At 48.9% G+C, this 15,029-nt stretch overlaps 7 protein-coding genes across 7 annotated transcripts; 4 read left to right on the plus strand and 3 right to left on the minus strand.

Annotated features, from left to right (window-relative positions):
* Positions 1-702: 702 nt before the first annotated feature.
* Positions 703-1,827, plus strand: PGRI_057260 (uncharacterized protein; the record flags this gene model as incomplete). Its single annotated transcript, XM_040793439.1, has 1 exon — positions 703-1,827. The coding sequence occupies one exon, from the start codon at positions 703-705 to the stop codon at positions 1,825-1,827; it is 1,125 nt and encodes a 374-aa protein (XP_040648294.1).
* Positions 1,828-1,992: 165 nt separating this feature from the next.
* PGRI_057270 (uncharacterized protein) lies at positions 1,993-2,679 on the minus strand (the record flags this gene model as incomplete). Its single annotated transcript, XM_040793440.1, has 1 exon — positions 1,993-2,679. The coding sequence occupies one exon, from the start codon at positions 2,677-2,679 to the stop codon at positions 1,993-1,995; it is 687 nt and encodes a 228-aa protein (XP_040648295.1).
* A 492-nt stretch (positions 2,680-3,171) lies between these two features.
* On the plus strand, positions 3,172-3,807 carry PGRI_057280 (uncharacterized protein; the record flags this gene model as incomplete). Its single annotated transcript, XM_040793441.1, has 1 exon — positions 3,172-3,807. The coding sequence occupies one exon, from the start codon at positions 3,172-3,174 to the stop codon at positions 3,805-3,807; it is 636 nt and encodes a 211-aa protein (XP_040648296.1).
* Positions 3,808-3,958: 151 nt separating this feature from the next.
* Positions 3,959-6,706, minus strand: PGRI_057290 (ankyrin repeat domain-containing protein; the record flags this gene model as incomplete). Its single annotated transcript, XM_040793442.1, has 2 exons — positions 3,959-6,326; positions 6,387-6,706. The coding sequence occupies 2 exons, from the start codon at positions 6,704-6,706 to the stop codon at positions 3,959-3,961; spliced, it is 2,688 nt and encodes an 895-aa protein (XP_040648297.1).
* A 2,267-nt stretch (positions 6,707-8,973) lies between these two features.
* PGRI_057300 (uncharacterized protein) lies at positions 8,974-10,578 on the plus strand (the record flags this gene model as incomplete). The annotated part of the gene is made up of 1 exon (XM_040793443.1): positions 8,974-10,578. The coding sequence occupies one exon, from the start codon at positions 8,974-8,976 to the stop codon at positions 10,576-10,578; it is 1,605 nt and encodes a 534-aa protein (XP_040648298.1).
* Positions 10,579-10,894: 316 nt separating this feature from the next.
* On the minus strand, positions 10,895-11,648 carry PGRI_057310 (uncharacterized protein; the record flags this gene model as incomplete). Its single annotated transcript, XM_040793444.1, has 2 exons — positions 10,895-11,055; positions 11,183-11,648. The coding sequence occupies 2 exons, from the start codon at positions 11,646-11,648 to the stop codon at positions 10,895-10,897; spliced, it is 627 nt and encodes a 208-aa protein (XP_040648299.1).
* A 500-nt stretch (positions 11,649-12,148) lies between these two features.
* PGRI_057320 (Aconitase/3-isopropylmalate dehydratase large subunit, alpha/beta/alpha, subdomain 1/3) lies at positions 12,149-13,957 on the plus strand (the record flags this gene model as incomplete). The annotated part of the gene is made up of 1 exon (XM_040793445.1): positions 12,149-13,957. The coding sequence occupies one exon, from the start codon at positions 12,149-12,151 to the stop codon at positions 13,955-13,957; it is 1,809 nt and encodes a 602-aa protein (XP_040648300.1).
* Between the last annotated feature and the right edge of the window lie 1,072 nt (positions 13,958-15,029).

A 15,029-nucleotide genomic window follows, 5' to 3' on the forward strand; every position in this document is an offset into this window, starting at 1 on the left:
AAATTATCTTTTCAGGTTATTCTAGATCATTTGCCACCAATCCATAGCAAATCGCGGGGATTAACCTAGGGTTGCCTATTTCGGCCAGGACGCGAGAGTGGGGCTCTGGGGTAGTTTTCTTATCGCTCCTCTTCGCTCCCCGCACACTCCCAAATTAGCTGCCCTGGAGAGACATGTAATGGCTCTATACCCAAGTAGGTCAATACAAGGAGAGTATCATGGTACGGGATACGCAAGGCCGGATAGGCAAAATTCCAGGTCATGCGCGCGGTACGCAGTCTTATCTCTAACGAGGAAAGAAGCTATCTTCGCCAATATAGACGATCCCACGACGAAGCCTTACTTTTCAACTGAATTAGTGTGCAGGCATTCTCAGCCTCAGACTCCAGCTTCCCTCGAATTAGCGCCCGTAAAATGCCACGCACATTCAACGTCCGATTCGCCCCAACCAAGCAGGTATATGTCCACAAACCAACCGCTTGTGGACAGTGTCACGAATCTTCCGATATAGGCGCTCCGCCTCAGAGAAGTCGTTCGGGCTGCAAAAACTGCAAGAAACGACGGGTCAAATGCGATGAGACATTCCCCGTTTGTCTCCGATGCCAGAAACGGGGCACGGTGTGCGAGTCGGAAAGCTCGTTACCACAATGGCAATTGGAGATTTCTCCGATGATTTTGCATGGTAACACCTCGCCTTCACAAATGCGTCTACTGAGACACTGGTGTGAGAAAGCCAGTCAGATCATGGTTTTGGACCCTGAATCCAACCCTTTCTCGTTCCCGATTCTTGAATATCTGCACATCTCCCCGTCTCTCATGCCGACTATTCTGAGTATCAGTGCTGCCCATGAACAATTTTTCAAAAAGGAACGTCTTGAGACGTGTCTTGAGGAGAGAGGGAAAGCGTTGTTGCTTTTGCAGGAGGAGCTGGCCGGACGCCAACGGCCACATCCAATTACCTTTCTGACTGTATTTATGCTTGGCATTAGTACACCTTGGATCGATCCCTCGTCTTCCCAATTTGGGTATGAGCATCTGAATGGAGCAAGGGCTTTGATTGAGCTAATGATCAATCCATCGACAAATACCGATGGCAAATTCGCACAGTTGGCTCTTGGTACATATTTATACTGGGATATGGCGTTGTCATTTCTTGTTGAACCAGACCAACAGTCTGCAACTAGCTCATCAATCCCAGAAGCAGTGGCAAAGATTGCAGGGGACTTTCATCCAATTATGGGCTACTCGGCTGAGATCATGTACACTCTTGCAAATCTCGGGCGGTACTGCAGGTCATTCATTGATCTCGGCATCAGAGACAAGGCGCTAGAGGAAGAATCCGAAGCACGGTTGCTGGCATGGCGGCCAACTACCAAAAGTCCAGAACTCATTCTGCTGGGTAATGCGTTCCGAAACCATGGCCTGATCAATCTGTACCGAATCTGTGGACGAACAGGTGGTCGAACTGAGGAAGATTTAGGCAGGCGTGATTACTCGCCTGTCGAAAACATTGAAACAGAGAAGGTCATCAGACAATACGCTCTACAGACAGTCAGAGATCTGAGTCTCATCCCCACCCATAACTGGCATACCAACATGCAGGCAATTTCACTTTTGACTGCAGGATCAGAGCTTACGGCAAATGATCAACGGGAACGAGATATGGTAGTTGACCGATTTAATGCTTTGTATTCAATCAACCGATTACCTGGTAACTTGATGGCGATTGATATTCTGCAAGATGTTTGGCAAGCCCGGGACCTTGAAATTACTATGTCATGGGTACACATTATGCTCCTACGAGGATGGAGGTTAAGTCTTGGTTGATCTTCTCTATGTGCCTCAACTATAATTACTAAATTGACGAATGTACACGACAATTAACTCTTGATTCTCAGACTGATCTCACCTGAAATCTTTGCGCAATATACCGGGTATTCCCCCACAAGATTACATTGAGGAACCATATAATTAGTATGATTCTGAGATTTCTTAGGCCATAGCGCCCTCGGTTGTCTTCCCCGTATAGGTATAATGAGCATTGTGGTTATCTCCCGTAACTTGGAATCCGCCAGAGCAAATATTCTGGTGCCCCTTGCCGCCATGGTAGAATTGATTTCCTGAACCACTGTGGTTCATTACAACGCCTGCCCCAAGGGCATCCTTCAGCGACGGCGAGAGTGCTTGTACCTCCTGCAACGCCGCCTGCAGCTCTTGAATCTGCTCCTGCGTTGCGAAGGGCTCCACGCACACAAGGGTAGTGTCTTTCAGCAGGTCAAGCATAACTTTTTCTACCAGTTTACCGCCATTATACTGTACTGCTTCGCGGTAGCTCGTCAACTTGTCTTGGGTATCCTTGTCACTCTGCGCGACTGTCTCGAAGAGAACTTCGAGACTTTCGATGTGGTGAGAGCAGGCATCAGCAGCCTCCCTGATAACGGGGTATGTGTCCTTCAACTCCTGGTTGTCTTTTTCTTCACTGACACAGTTGAGGTAGGTGTCCACCGAGGTAAATATGTCAACGCTGAGAGGGAGCCGTTGAGCGACCACTGAGAAGGCCTGAGGCAGATCGGTGGCTCCGATAACCGTACCACAAAACTCGGCAGCAGCCTTGAGGGCGGAGAGTGTTTTGCGGGTTTGCCTGAGAGCGTGGGCCTTGGTAATTTCGGGGCCTGGCATCGCGATGGTTTTAATGTTGATCTCGGGATGAGTGGCAATCTGGGTGAAATTGAAATTGCTTGACGAACTTGAACGGGCCAGTCAAGCAAATTTCTCAATTCCGATACTCTCTATCAAGATATATAAGATGTAGAGGACATAACAGGAATCGGCGTCGCCATTGGCAGACGGAAGGGTGGTCACAAGGCGACGCCGAGGTCATGACAGGCCAGAGAGAGGCTGAGCCATAAGAGATCCCGGGCGCCAGAAATTATACCCAATTGCTAGCCGTAGTGGCGTGCAGACACGTCACCCATGCAGCTCTGAATGGCCAAGTAATGCAGTAAGACGCCCAACGCTCAGCTGGGGTCAGACGGGCGTGCCGCTCCGCACCATGATCTTCTTCCCGCGAGTTCAGCCGCTAATTCAAAAGCAGTATCCTCAGAGCATATCATTCATTTCACATTTTGTCTAATCTCACCATTTACCTGAAACTGAAACTGGGTAGCCGGAATGTCAGGTATCGAGATCATAGGTCTCATATCCGGTGTCATCACCCTCATTGATGCCTCCGTGACAATTTATAAAGCCCTCGAGAGCGGACCCGGCTTGCCAAGTTCGTTTCGCGACAGCGCCGCGCGCCTCCCTCTCATTCAAGAGAGTCTCACCCTGGTGCGAGAAAATCTCGATGCCGATCCCTCGTCTGCGGCGTCCCAAGCCGCGCTGAAGCAGGTTCTTGACGCTTCCACGGGGCGAGCGACCGCGCTCCACGATGCCTTCCAGGCCATAGTTCAACCGCCGGGTGTTTCGCAGTGGACGAGGGGTCTCATAGCGATGAAAGCGAAGTCCAAGGCGAGCTCCGTGGACAAGCTCATTAGTGGGATAATGGAGGACCTGCAGGTGCTGACTGCGAATCACGCCGTCAAAGCGGCGACCAGGGCGCAGGTTGAAGGTTTGGTGGCGGAAATAAAACAGAAAAAAGAACCGATACGACAGGAAGATCATGAAGAGGCCGTGGGCTTTGGGCGTGCAGGATCGAACAAGCAGTATGTCTACACCGGAGTTGGCAACCAAAATATCGCCAGCGACAAAGCCACACAAATCAATGGGACGTCTTTTGGCGGTGTTTTTAATTTTTCCCACAACTGAGTCCTTTTGTATGAATTTGAAGACTGATTAATCATTATATCAGCCCTGGGGAAAATTGCATGTGTGTTTAAATGTTATTTTGTACTTTGACGCTCATATCTGATAATTCTATCGCTCCAGCTGTCTTTATATGTGCATCTTATCCATATGCCTAGTCTTTCTTAGCTCGACTTCTCGAAGATTCCTTCAAGCTTTGCAACTGGCTCACAAATGCTTCCTTCTTCAGGCGCCTTGCTAATCTCAAAGGTGTCTCGTTGTCGTTTGTCTTCGCATTCAGGTCAGCCCCACCAGCCACGAGGATGCTTATAGTCTGAGCGTTGCTTTTGTCGCTTCTTACGGCGTGGTGCAATGCTGAATATCCTTTCTTGTCTGGAAGATTGATATTGCTAACCCTATGCACCATCAGCCGCAGAAATTCGTCCAATCCAAGTCCCACAACGTGATGTAGTGCCGTCACGCCTTGGGAGTCTGCTATCTCGCACGAGGCCTGGGAATAGAGTAGCGTCTGCACCATTGGTTTATTTCCCTTGAGGATTGCGAGTACAAGTGCTGTGTTTCCATTTGGATCGCGTATATTGAGGTATTCTTGGCTCGATATCCGCGACACAAGCTCTGCAACGATTGTATCGAAGTTTCCTAGCACAGCACGGTGAAGAGCAGTAAACCCTTCATTGTCTAGACGGCTGTCGTCGGCACCCCAGCTAAGAAGGAAGCTGACGTCTCTGAGACGCCCACTGCGAGAAGCCCTATGCAGCAACGTCATATGCCCATCCGTTGCATTGGGGTCAGCTCCATTTTCACATAGCAGCCAAGCAATGGAATAATCATCGTTCGCCAAAGCTACCTCAAGTAGCATTTTGCTATGGAGACAAATATTTGACTCAGAGTCGCTGGTAGCCAAGAGCCATATAATATTCTTGTTGCGGCTCTGAACAGCATGGAGCAGCGCGGGCCGATTCTGTTGGTCTAGAGTCTCTGGCCGCGTACCCATTTTCAACAGCACCTGGACAATGTCCTCGCTTTGGTCCTCGACAGCCTGGATTAGAGGCATCCACCCATCGTCATTCTTCTCGTTCATGTCTGCTCCGTGTTCGCCCAATACTTTGACGATAGCTGGGTTTTTACGGAAGATAGCCCATCGGAGCGGTGACCAGTTTCGCCCTTCATCACGCTTGTTCGCGTCGGCCGGCGATGGGTCTCTCTTCAAGAGGGCCCTCACTCTTGATAGGCTATTGGTAGTGATTGCATGTGTTAGAGGCAGCCACCCATGGCTCGTTGGGCGATTGAGGTCAACGCCTAGACCAAGCACGACATGAATGAGGTAACTGACATGATCCTGGACGGCAGTTTTTAACGAGTTCCATGTATAGGCTGAAGTACCTGGTGGCTCTGCGGTTGAGTGGTCGTGACAAAACAGTTCTCTCAGAGAAGTCCACCCCGGGCTAATTTCGCTGTTCAAATTAACCTGGCTTTTCAGCAATATCTCCGCAACAGCCGTAGGTCCGTACCGTATAGCCCATGATAGCGCTGTCAATCCCTGTGGACCTGGTAGGTCGAGCTTGACGCCTCCATCAACCAGTCTCTGTACGATGGGAATGGTGTCTGCCACTGGCCCTTTGAGAGCAATGTGAAGTGGTGTGTGTTTGGTCTTATCACGTATGTTTGTGTCTGCCGAATTGCGGATGAGATCCTTTAAAAGACGATATCGACCAAGCTTGACAGCCCAGTGTAGAGCGGTTTGCCCATTGGAGCATCGCGCATTAACATCAAAACGTGCCTTGATAAGGTACTTGGTGTAGAAACGGAGATTAAAATAGACAGCGGCATGAAGTTCCGTTATGCCGTCTAACCCAGATCCTGGATCGGCTTGCATGGTGTTGAACGCTCGCGCGAGCTTGGTGCTGTTCCTAAAGAACCTCTTTATCAAATTTCTGGCTTCCGCGTCGGCGTTTTGACAATCCTGGTCAAGGTGCGATATCCAGTGGTTTGCAGCATATGCCAAAAGTGGGCTTTGCTTCTCATCCTCTGTTCCATCAATTAGAAGGCAAGTTAGGCATGTCTTGGCCATTGTCAAGTCGGCATTTTGAGGTATAATGTCGTGTCTGCGAAGATTTTGTCGTGCGGATTCGTGGACCAGGCGCAATGTACCATTTTTCGAGTCCTCAACTATTAGTCCAGCGCTCACGGAGATCACCAAGTCCTTGGAGGGTATGGAATCGTAGTAGCTTTCCCCTTTGCTGTGCTGCTGCATGGCAAAGCTGTCTTGCACCTGACTGATGGTGAGGCCGACTTTTGCATGGGCGACCCAGGTAAGGACATGTTTAGCTAATTTGTTCTCGAATGGCTTGTACTTGGTCATTTGGAGCGCCGAGGACTCAAACACAGCGTTTGAATCAGTGGGAAGATGGGACAGTGCGTTTTTGATGCTAGCCAAGGTACCGGAATGCTTGCTGAGGTTGTCTAAATGCAGCCTGGCTAAAAGGAACCTAAGTATCATAATATAGGGCAGCTCTGTCAGCCTGGGTAACGTGAAGTTGAGCCACCTAACATTGAAAGAGCAAAAGGATAGCTATACTAACATGCCGCTTTCTGAGGCGAGACTGGTAACTCTTTTCCTCACGGGTTCTCTCTCGTGGGTCTTTGCCAGTACTTGATTCAGGTTCGTATCCCTCTTGATTCGGTCCGTTACATAAGTTTTTATATCTGCAACCCTCGGCGTGATAGCCATTTTGGAGTCGATTTTGAGCCTGCGGGTCGGCGAGCTAAGCCTAGAGGTAAAAAGAAGCTTGATATTGGATGGTAGCTTCGCCAGGGCATCCCACATGCCCTGCCAAGCTTGCACGTTGTCGCCGAGGTAGCTGTCGGGGGCGTCAAGTATTAAATAGACTGTCTTGAACATATCTGCCTGAGCTTTGAATATGTCCCAATACTCACTGGAAGAAAGAAGTCTCGAGCCCTGAAACGAATCCCTGAACTTTGACTTTAGCCTTGGTGCAATGGATCCCTGGCCATCACGCGGCAAGAGCTGCTCCAATAAGGTCGCCCAGAGATGTGCCGGTGATAAAGTGTCATCTCCATCTTTGAAGTGGAAGTAGATACAGGCAATGTTAGGCTGGGAATTGATTTTCCTTTGGATCGATTTTATAATAATAGACCTAAAAGGGCTTAGCTATAAGATGCGAATTCTCACACGTTGCCATTGTTTTGAGACGGAGGTTGCGTACACAAGCACTGATTTTCCAGCTCCCACTTCGAATGATATACTCGTCAGCTAGTGCGAGAAACATGAAAAGGGCGGTCAATTACATATTCCATGCATTAGTAGAATGCATGTTGAGTTTGATGGATCCTCCCACGTCTGAAATTGGTCACTTTCTAGAACCCATTCACCCGTGCCGGGTGTCACTTGGCTGTATAGCTCACTGTGACGGTGGTGAGCATCTGGGAGACTTTGGCCTAGCGAACGCATGAACCAGTCAACTATGGCAGACCCTTGGACAATAGTTAGAACAGAGACAGTCGCAGCGCTCTTTACTACCAAGATTTATCATCATACGGGTTGGTTGACTTGTTCCGTTGACTGATTGCCATATCGATGGCATGCCTAAATCGGAGGTCACGACTATGCTGATTGTTAGCAACTAATTGAAGCAAACTGACAGATGCAAAATAGGGGGATAAAAGGCTCAACCTACTCGTGATATTACGACGATCGCTGTAGTCATTGGTTTGATGGCTATTACCAAAAGCCACGTTTTGGTCGCCATGGCCATCAGCAATGAACTGGTTTCCAGACGATTTGTTATCTGCTGTGATAAATGGTCTCACTAAGCCTTGGTCTAGTGAGGACATTTCTAAAGTTTGTCGTTTGAAATCTAACGATATTGTTCATGAAAGCCAAGCGCGCAGCAACACAGGTTATTTATTCCACACTGAAGGGTTGATGAGAAATTAATGCCCCGCATTTGGAGCACACAGTCCGTGGCTGTCTTTTTCAGCTGACGCCCAGGTCGGCGCTAGGCTATGCAAGAAGCTGCATTAATCACATCCAGGCACACTAGCCATTCGCTAAGCCATCAAAGCCAAAGCTGAGTTACCCACCTACCCCTTATGCCTCGCTTCTTACTCACCATGAAACTCCATATTGAGGCTCTTGCCGGGTGGTCACGATTCCTGAAAAAATATTCCTGAGATTGAAAGGTAGAGGTTGATAAAAAGGGAAGGAATTTGATCTATACCCCTTACGAATCAAGCATAGTTTGGCACTATTCTGTTAAGAACTTCGTGAGAACCTGATATCCCCGCTCTAATCCGCCTGCTAGTATCATCATTCCAGAAAGAAGTCATTCCCGGTCCCCGCGAACACTTCACGTCGATATGTCCCACGATACAACGCGACACGAAAAACCCCAGCACTACACCGCAACGGCGGTGTCAGACGTTACAAGCTCGAATTCCAGCCCCCACAGGAGCCCAATCAATGAGGAATCGGACGATAGCACGGACTCTATATGGCCTCCTTCAAAGCACCGGACTGGACCTTCTAGTCCTCGGAATTCTGATCTATCAGCCGTTGGTCAATCTGTGCCGAGAGAAGCGACTCCTAAACAGGTCGAAGTGAAGCCTAATTTGCCTCAGGTCAGGCTCTCGAGACCGTCAAGACCTCACGTAGAATATGCTATGCCTGTGATGCCAAGAGGCCGCGTTCAATATGACTATCGCCACGTTGCTGAGCCGCCCCGAGGATACGACTATGAACCACTGCCAGGGCTATCCAGTACAGCGTACCCGTCCCATCGCGTGAACTATCCGGAACCGTTTACTGTCAGACCGAGTGTTCCCAACTTGCACCCACGCCCATCAAATCGTCCACGGATATCGCCAGCGCGCCGAGCTTATCCACACAGAAATTCGAATCAAAAAGATCGGCCATTTCAGGATTCCCCGCAAATTCAGAATTCCCCGCAACTTCAGAATTCCCCGCAATATCATAATCCCTCGTACTATTATCGAAATCCTCCGCAATATCAGAATCCTCCGCAATATCAGAATCCTCCGCAATATCAAAATCCGCAATACGGACAGCCTGGTCCTTTCTATTCTTACGATAACCCTTTTGCGCAGTATCAGCAGCCCTTTCAGCCCCCAATATGGCCATACTCGCACATGGACCTTCCTTATCTTCCTCCTCAATCACCTTATTCTCCTCGAGAACCACCGGATACTACCGTTCTGGATGTCGACAAAATTAGAGTTGAAGCCCAGCTCGAGATTATGAAGGCTATCGAACATAAGACTAAACTGGCAGATGAGCAGAAGGATTTTGAGGCGCGAATTCGGAAGCAGACCGAAGAGGATGTCCTGAAGCGGCTCGAGGCCATAGACCGTGAACAGGAAGAGGCTAAAATAAAGGCCGAATTGATCAAAGTCGAGGCCGAAAAGAAAGCGAGGGAAGAGCTACATGCCAAGCAACGTGCGGAAATTGACCGAGAGCGACTTGCTGCGGTGCAGGCCAAACGCCTCGAGGACGAGCTACGGACTAAGATAAAAAGGGAGAGGGAGATCGAAGAGAATATGAGAGAGACAAGGGCTAGACAGAGTGAGGAGTTCGAGAGTCGGGTAATGGAGAAAATGCTACAAAGGATGGAAGCGGTTACGGATTTAGCTAAGCGGAAGATGTTGCGAGACCTGGGGCTGGAAAATGAAGCCGTTGACAAATTGGTTGAGAAGAGCATCAGCCACGGCATGGAGAGGCATAGGAGGCAGATGAGTGACACATCAGTCGAGAGAACGCAGAAGACCGGAGAAGAACCAGCAGGCCAAAAACAGTCGGCGGGGGCACATACTACAACAAGACCACGATCACGGCGTCAGTTTACCCGCCATGCTTTGAGGCATCAGACGGTAACAAGAGAACAATTTACAGAGGAACAACACGAACAATTGCCTGGAAGCCCACGGGTATCCCAGCACTCTAGACGCGACTCTCCATTTGGGTCTCGTATGACTGATGACTCCACCACCACTGAGTCAGAAAGTGAATTCCTGCGGCCGAAGATCCCTCCACATGTGCCATCTCCACCCGGGAATCTTTCATATACCAGCTTGGAGACTGAAAGCAGTGGCCGCACCGACAGCAGACATACCTCGAGTGGTTCAACAATGAGCCGAGACTCTTACAGAACATACGATAGCTATAGTGAAATTGATGAAAGAGACTCCACATCAGATTTCTATCCTCCGCCTTTGCGGGAACTGGCCGATGAAATCGTCCAGGTTTTGATGCAGAGGCTTGCAGAATGGCCAGGTCCCGGTATTCCGACGCCCCAGCCCTCGAGCCATTTTGGTCGACCAAGGCGGGAAAGATCGTACTCTGTCTATTCTGAGTCTGATAGTGGTGGAATACCCATGGCGCAAAGCTACTCATCTGAGTCTACTCGCTCCGTCCAGACAGACAGTAGTGACAAACGGATTTTACCTCCACAGCCAGCAATAGAAGAGAAACCATCTCAGTTGTGTAGCAGCGTGCAAGATGGGTCTGGTGTTTCGGAAGCTCAAACGCGCATGGATTCTATGACAGTGGTAACCTTGCCCGACTCAGAGACGTCTCATGCAGCAGGAACTAGTGACGACTCGGTGGCAGGCGTCAAATCTTTAACGGAGGATGCTATCAAGAGAAACGATGCTCACGTTTCTACAAATGCGGAAGTCGACGCTTCATTGCTCGAGAAGTCATCACCTGCTGGTCGTCAGATGTGCACTCTCATGTAGCTAGAATATGCCTGTAGTCATCCGAAAAGACTTCCGGGGCGATGCCACATGCACAAGCAGAACTTGAATACTAATTGTTCATTCAAATAACCTCAATATCTACTCTGTAGCTAAGCTTCAGTCAGGCGTGAAGCACGTATCGTAAACAAGCCATTTCAGATTTCTGTACGTTGTCCGTCTCTCGGTTACGGATTCCCATGCATATACCTGCGCTATACATCTTATCATATTCGCATATCGATAAGTTATGGGAATCTATGGAAACTTGTAACAAATCTATTCTCACCCTAGTTCAATTGATTAGGGCTCTATTCGGTTAAATTCCCTTTGCCGCCTCGGTCGCATACCCCTTCCGCCCTTCTTCGGGTAACACAGCAAACCCGATATCCGGGGCAAGATAACCCGAATCTGGCGGAATCCCCCTCATAAGCGATACAGTACCAATCGGCTTCAAGCCATCATCTGTGTGTCGCGAGACTAGGTACATGCCGTAACCATGTTAAATTTCAACAAATTCAATGTTACTGCATGGACAACTAGTTGTACTAAGTATATCCTCAAGCGAGTAGTTGAGAAGTGAACCCGACATAATAGTCCAGCTTACCCAGCGGCACTCCCTCCTTCCGGAAAATTCCATACGTGGTCACGAGATGGAAGTAAATATTCGGCAAGAGAATGGTGTGGGCATAGATAGCACCGCTAAGTTCCGCCACCCGGTCCGGGCCCAATTGGGTGGGCTTAAGCTTATCAGCGTGCTGGTTGACAACATCCCTGTCGGCCTCTTTGAGCGCTTTTTGCACCTTCTCAATCCGCTCGTAGCATTCAGCATATGTGGTGGGTTTGCCTTCAGTGGTTACCGGCTCCCGGCCGGTCAGTCGGGCGACCAGGTTTTCAGAGAATTGGGTTGCGATGCGCACTTGGTCGGTCACTGGATACATATCCTCAGAGAGACGTGCATTGAGCAGATCGGTAGCATTGGGGCGTTTCTCGGCTTGTTGGAGAAAGTGGGACAGGGAGACTAGGATTTGTTCGGCCACCACGATGGTTCCGTCATAGAAGGTGTGGACCATGTTGGAGTAGGAGGTTTGAGGTATGAAATCTTGAGAACAGGTTTGAAGAGTTTCGGAGTGAATATTCTCAAAAGTTACAGACATGAGATGTCTGTCTCACCGAGGGGTCAGTCTCAGGGATCTAACCATCTTGAGTTAGAATTTTGGGGGCTGAAAATGCTAGGACATGATGTCATAATAAGGGATCAGGCGATGCAGGCAAAAATAATTTTGTTTTGTCTATATTTGTGCCATTTCCATCTGTTAGGATACTGGGAATGTAGTGACCAGAGGGTAGGGGAGGGAGAGTTATATTGGAAAGGAGATAACGTGGGGCTGCGGGGAGCCGGAGTCTCCTGCCGTTGTCGGGACCGTTAGCCGACTCTATCAAGTTTCTTTCACCCCTCATTTGTGTAACTACACATCTTGGATCTTGTGAATAAATCCCAGTAGAAATTGAAAACCCAACTCAATTCCATCTCATGCTTCCACTTGACTCAAGCTACCCCCCCATCTTGCCAATGGAGAGGCATCATCAAGCCCTCTCCGGGCATCCGCTGTCCTCCCTCGGCTTTGCAGAAGGAGAAGTCCTCGCGAGCAACATCGCCCTCAGCTTTTGGGGAGGAGTGAGCCCCTTAACCGGAATCGTGATAGACAGCCACCACCCCCTAGCAGGGAGCTGTATAAAAGGCAAAGTGGTAGCAATACCAGGTGGACGAGGATCATGTTCAGGGAGCGCCGTGATCCTCGAATTATTCATGAGCGGGAGCAACCCCCGTGCGCTCATCTTCAAGCGGGAGGAGTTAATCCTGACCCTTGGTGTCATCGTTGCCCAAGAGATGTTCCAGAAGACCATTCCCGTTCTCCAGGTCTCTGATACCTCATTCGAGACGATTTCGCACCTCAAAAAGATCCGAATTGTGGGGGATCATATCCAACCAGTAAACGAATCAATATCTGATTCCAATTTACCACCGATTCAGCAAAACTTTCCAAAGGAACCCGACTTCTCGCCAATAACATTAACCCCCCTGGATCGCGAAATGTTAAATGGAGCCCACGGCAAAGCCCCTCAGTTCGCAATGCGCGTAATCCTTCGCACAGCCCTCCTCCAAAACATCACCTCCCTAATTGACATAAAACAAGCACACATAGACTGCTGTATCTACACAGGGCCAGCCGTTCTTAAATTTGCACAAACGCTGCGCTCATGGGGCGCAAAAGTCCGCATCCCAACTACCCTAAACTCAATCTCGATAGACAGACGCCTATGGCGCGTCCAAGGTATTGACCCTGCCATCGCCGAACCATCAGAACAACTCGCACAGACATACATAGACCTAGGCGCGAAAGCAAGCTTCACATGTGCGCCGTATCAATTAGAAAGCGCGCCTAGTCTCGGCGACAATATTATGTGGGCAGAGTCGAATGCGGTTGTGTATGCGAATAGTGTTCTCGGTGCGCGAACGATTAAATGTCCTGACTTTCTGGATGTGTGCGTTGCTTTGACGGGTCGGTCGTTGAATACCGGCTGTCATCTTAGCAAGCATCGGATGGCGAGTGTTTGGATTCATTGTGATGCTGTTGAAGGGTCTGATGATGCCTTTTATCCGCTTTTGGGATATATCGTGGGTGATATTGCTGCGGATCGGATTCCGATTGTTACTGGTCTTGAGAAGATGCTGGCTACGACTTCTGATTTGAAAGCGTTTGGGGCGGCATTTGCTACTACGTCCAGTGCGCCGATGTTCCATATTGCTGGGATTACGGTTGAAGCGCGAGAAACCGTCGATGTTGATGCGCATTTGCGAGGGATCCCGAAAGTTCATGTCACACGCTCTGATCTAGCCAGGCAGTGGCATCTGTTCAATCTCAGTGGAAACGAGGAGTACACGCCGATTGATCTGGTTTCACTCGGTAATCCTCATTTTTCATACGAGGAGATATCGAAGCTTGCCAATCTGACTAGAAAACGCACTAAGAGCCCCTCTACTGCACTGGTTGTTACGTGCAATCGGGAGATATACGCCCAAGCCTGCAGGGATGGATTGATCGCCGCCGTGGAGGAATTCGGAGCACAGATCATCACGGATAGTTGCTGGTGCATGATTCAGGAGCCTATTATTCCTAAGGAGGCGCGGATTATCATGACCAACTCGGCGAAGTATGCTCATTATGGGAAGGGATTGACTGGTCGGGAGATTCGGTTTGGGGGGCTGGGTCAATGTGTTGAGGCTGCTTGTTTGGGGCGTGTGAGCAATGTTCTACCTGAGTGGCTTGAGGGAAGTAGGCATCGTGGAGGGATTGGTATAGGGAAGGTTGGTTCTTGAATTAAGACATAGGTTTCTCGGCTGAGATCGAGAAGTTCTCTGTAAATAGAAAATTCATAATCATAGCTGCTACGGGAGCCCTCCTTATCCTGTCTACGTCCAGATTTTTTAAATGGCCTCGGCAACTAGGGCCTGTCTCCAAAGCGGCCCCACGATTTGGGTGAGCTATCCAAATATTCTGCGCCAGGTTAGAGGGGCCAGCCAATTAACCTTACGGGCGACCCCTAAGGAAAAATACACCCAACTCAAATGGCAGGACTAGACTTCAACTTGTTCCTCACTTGTCCCCTATCTATGCTTACATATCCTATAACGTATTTTTATCAGCAGGAGTCGCTGGCGGCTTCAACTGGGAAATGTATTTAGTAACCTACAATTCCCGATTCTTACAAGTGCGCTAGAACTGCTTCGTGTCTTAGACGAAATGTACTTGCTCGGATAATACGTTCCGGGTTTTCAGCACTAAGGGATCGGGGCGAATATACTTTGTACTAGTGTATGACACTTAGGAAGCTGCGGCTATCTTTAGCGGACACGTAGAAAATGCTATCGGTTTTTTGATAAAGCTTAGAGGCGTAAGAGAAGAGCTAGCTTAGTCCGAAGGGTCAGGTAATTTATGTAGTATTTTATCATATCTAAATCTGAGAAGCATTTCCAAGTCCTAGTAGGAACTATTTCAATTTGAAAGAGGGTCTTCCTTTTACCGGCGTCATTTTTCGTCGCTTCTCCCGAGTAGGTTCTTGACTTTCTGTATATACTCTGTATCTTCTAACTTAGGATACAAACGAAGTATAGTATCTAACTGTGACCTCGCAGCCCTGATGTTCTTTTCTGTCCGTGGATAGTGCGTCTTGACAGAACTCTCATGGACGTCTTTAAAGTGGAAGGCTGACTGGAAAAACAGTCTCTTTCTAGAGTTATTTAGTAACGTTGACACTATAAGTGACAGGTGCTGTGGAAGCTCTTTCTTCTTGATAGAATCCTTAAGGTAAAGACGGTCTTCTGTGAAGCTTTCGCCTTCTGCCACACTATCATTATTCTATCCAGGAATGTCGGCTATAAATCAAGGGTG

This window comes from Penicillium griseofulvum (assembly GCF_001561935.1).
Source record: "Penicillium griseofulvum strain PG3 chromosome Unknown contig_95, whole genome shotgun sequence".
Taxonomy (NCBI): Eukaryota; Fungi; Ascomycota; class Eurotiomycetes; order Eurotiales; family Aspergillaceae; genus Penicillium; species Penicillium griseofulvum.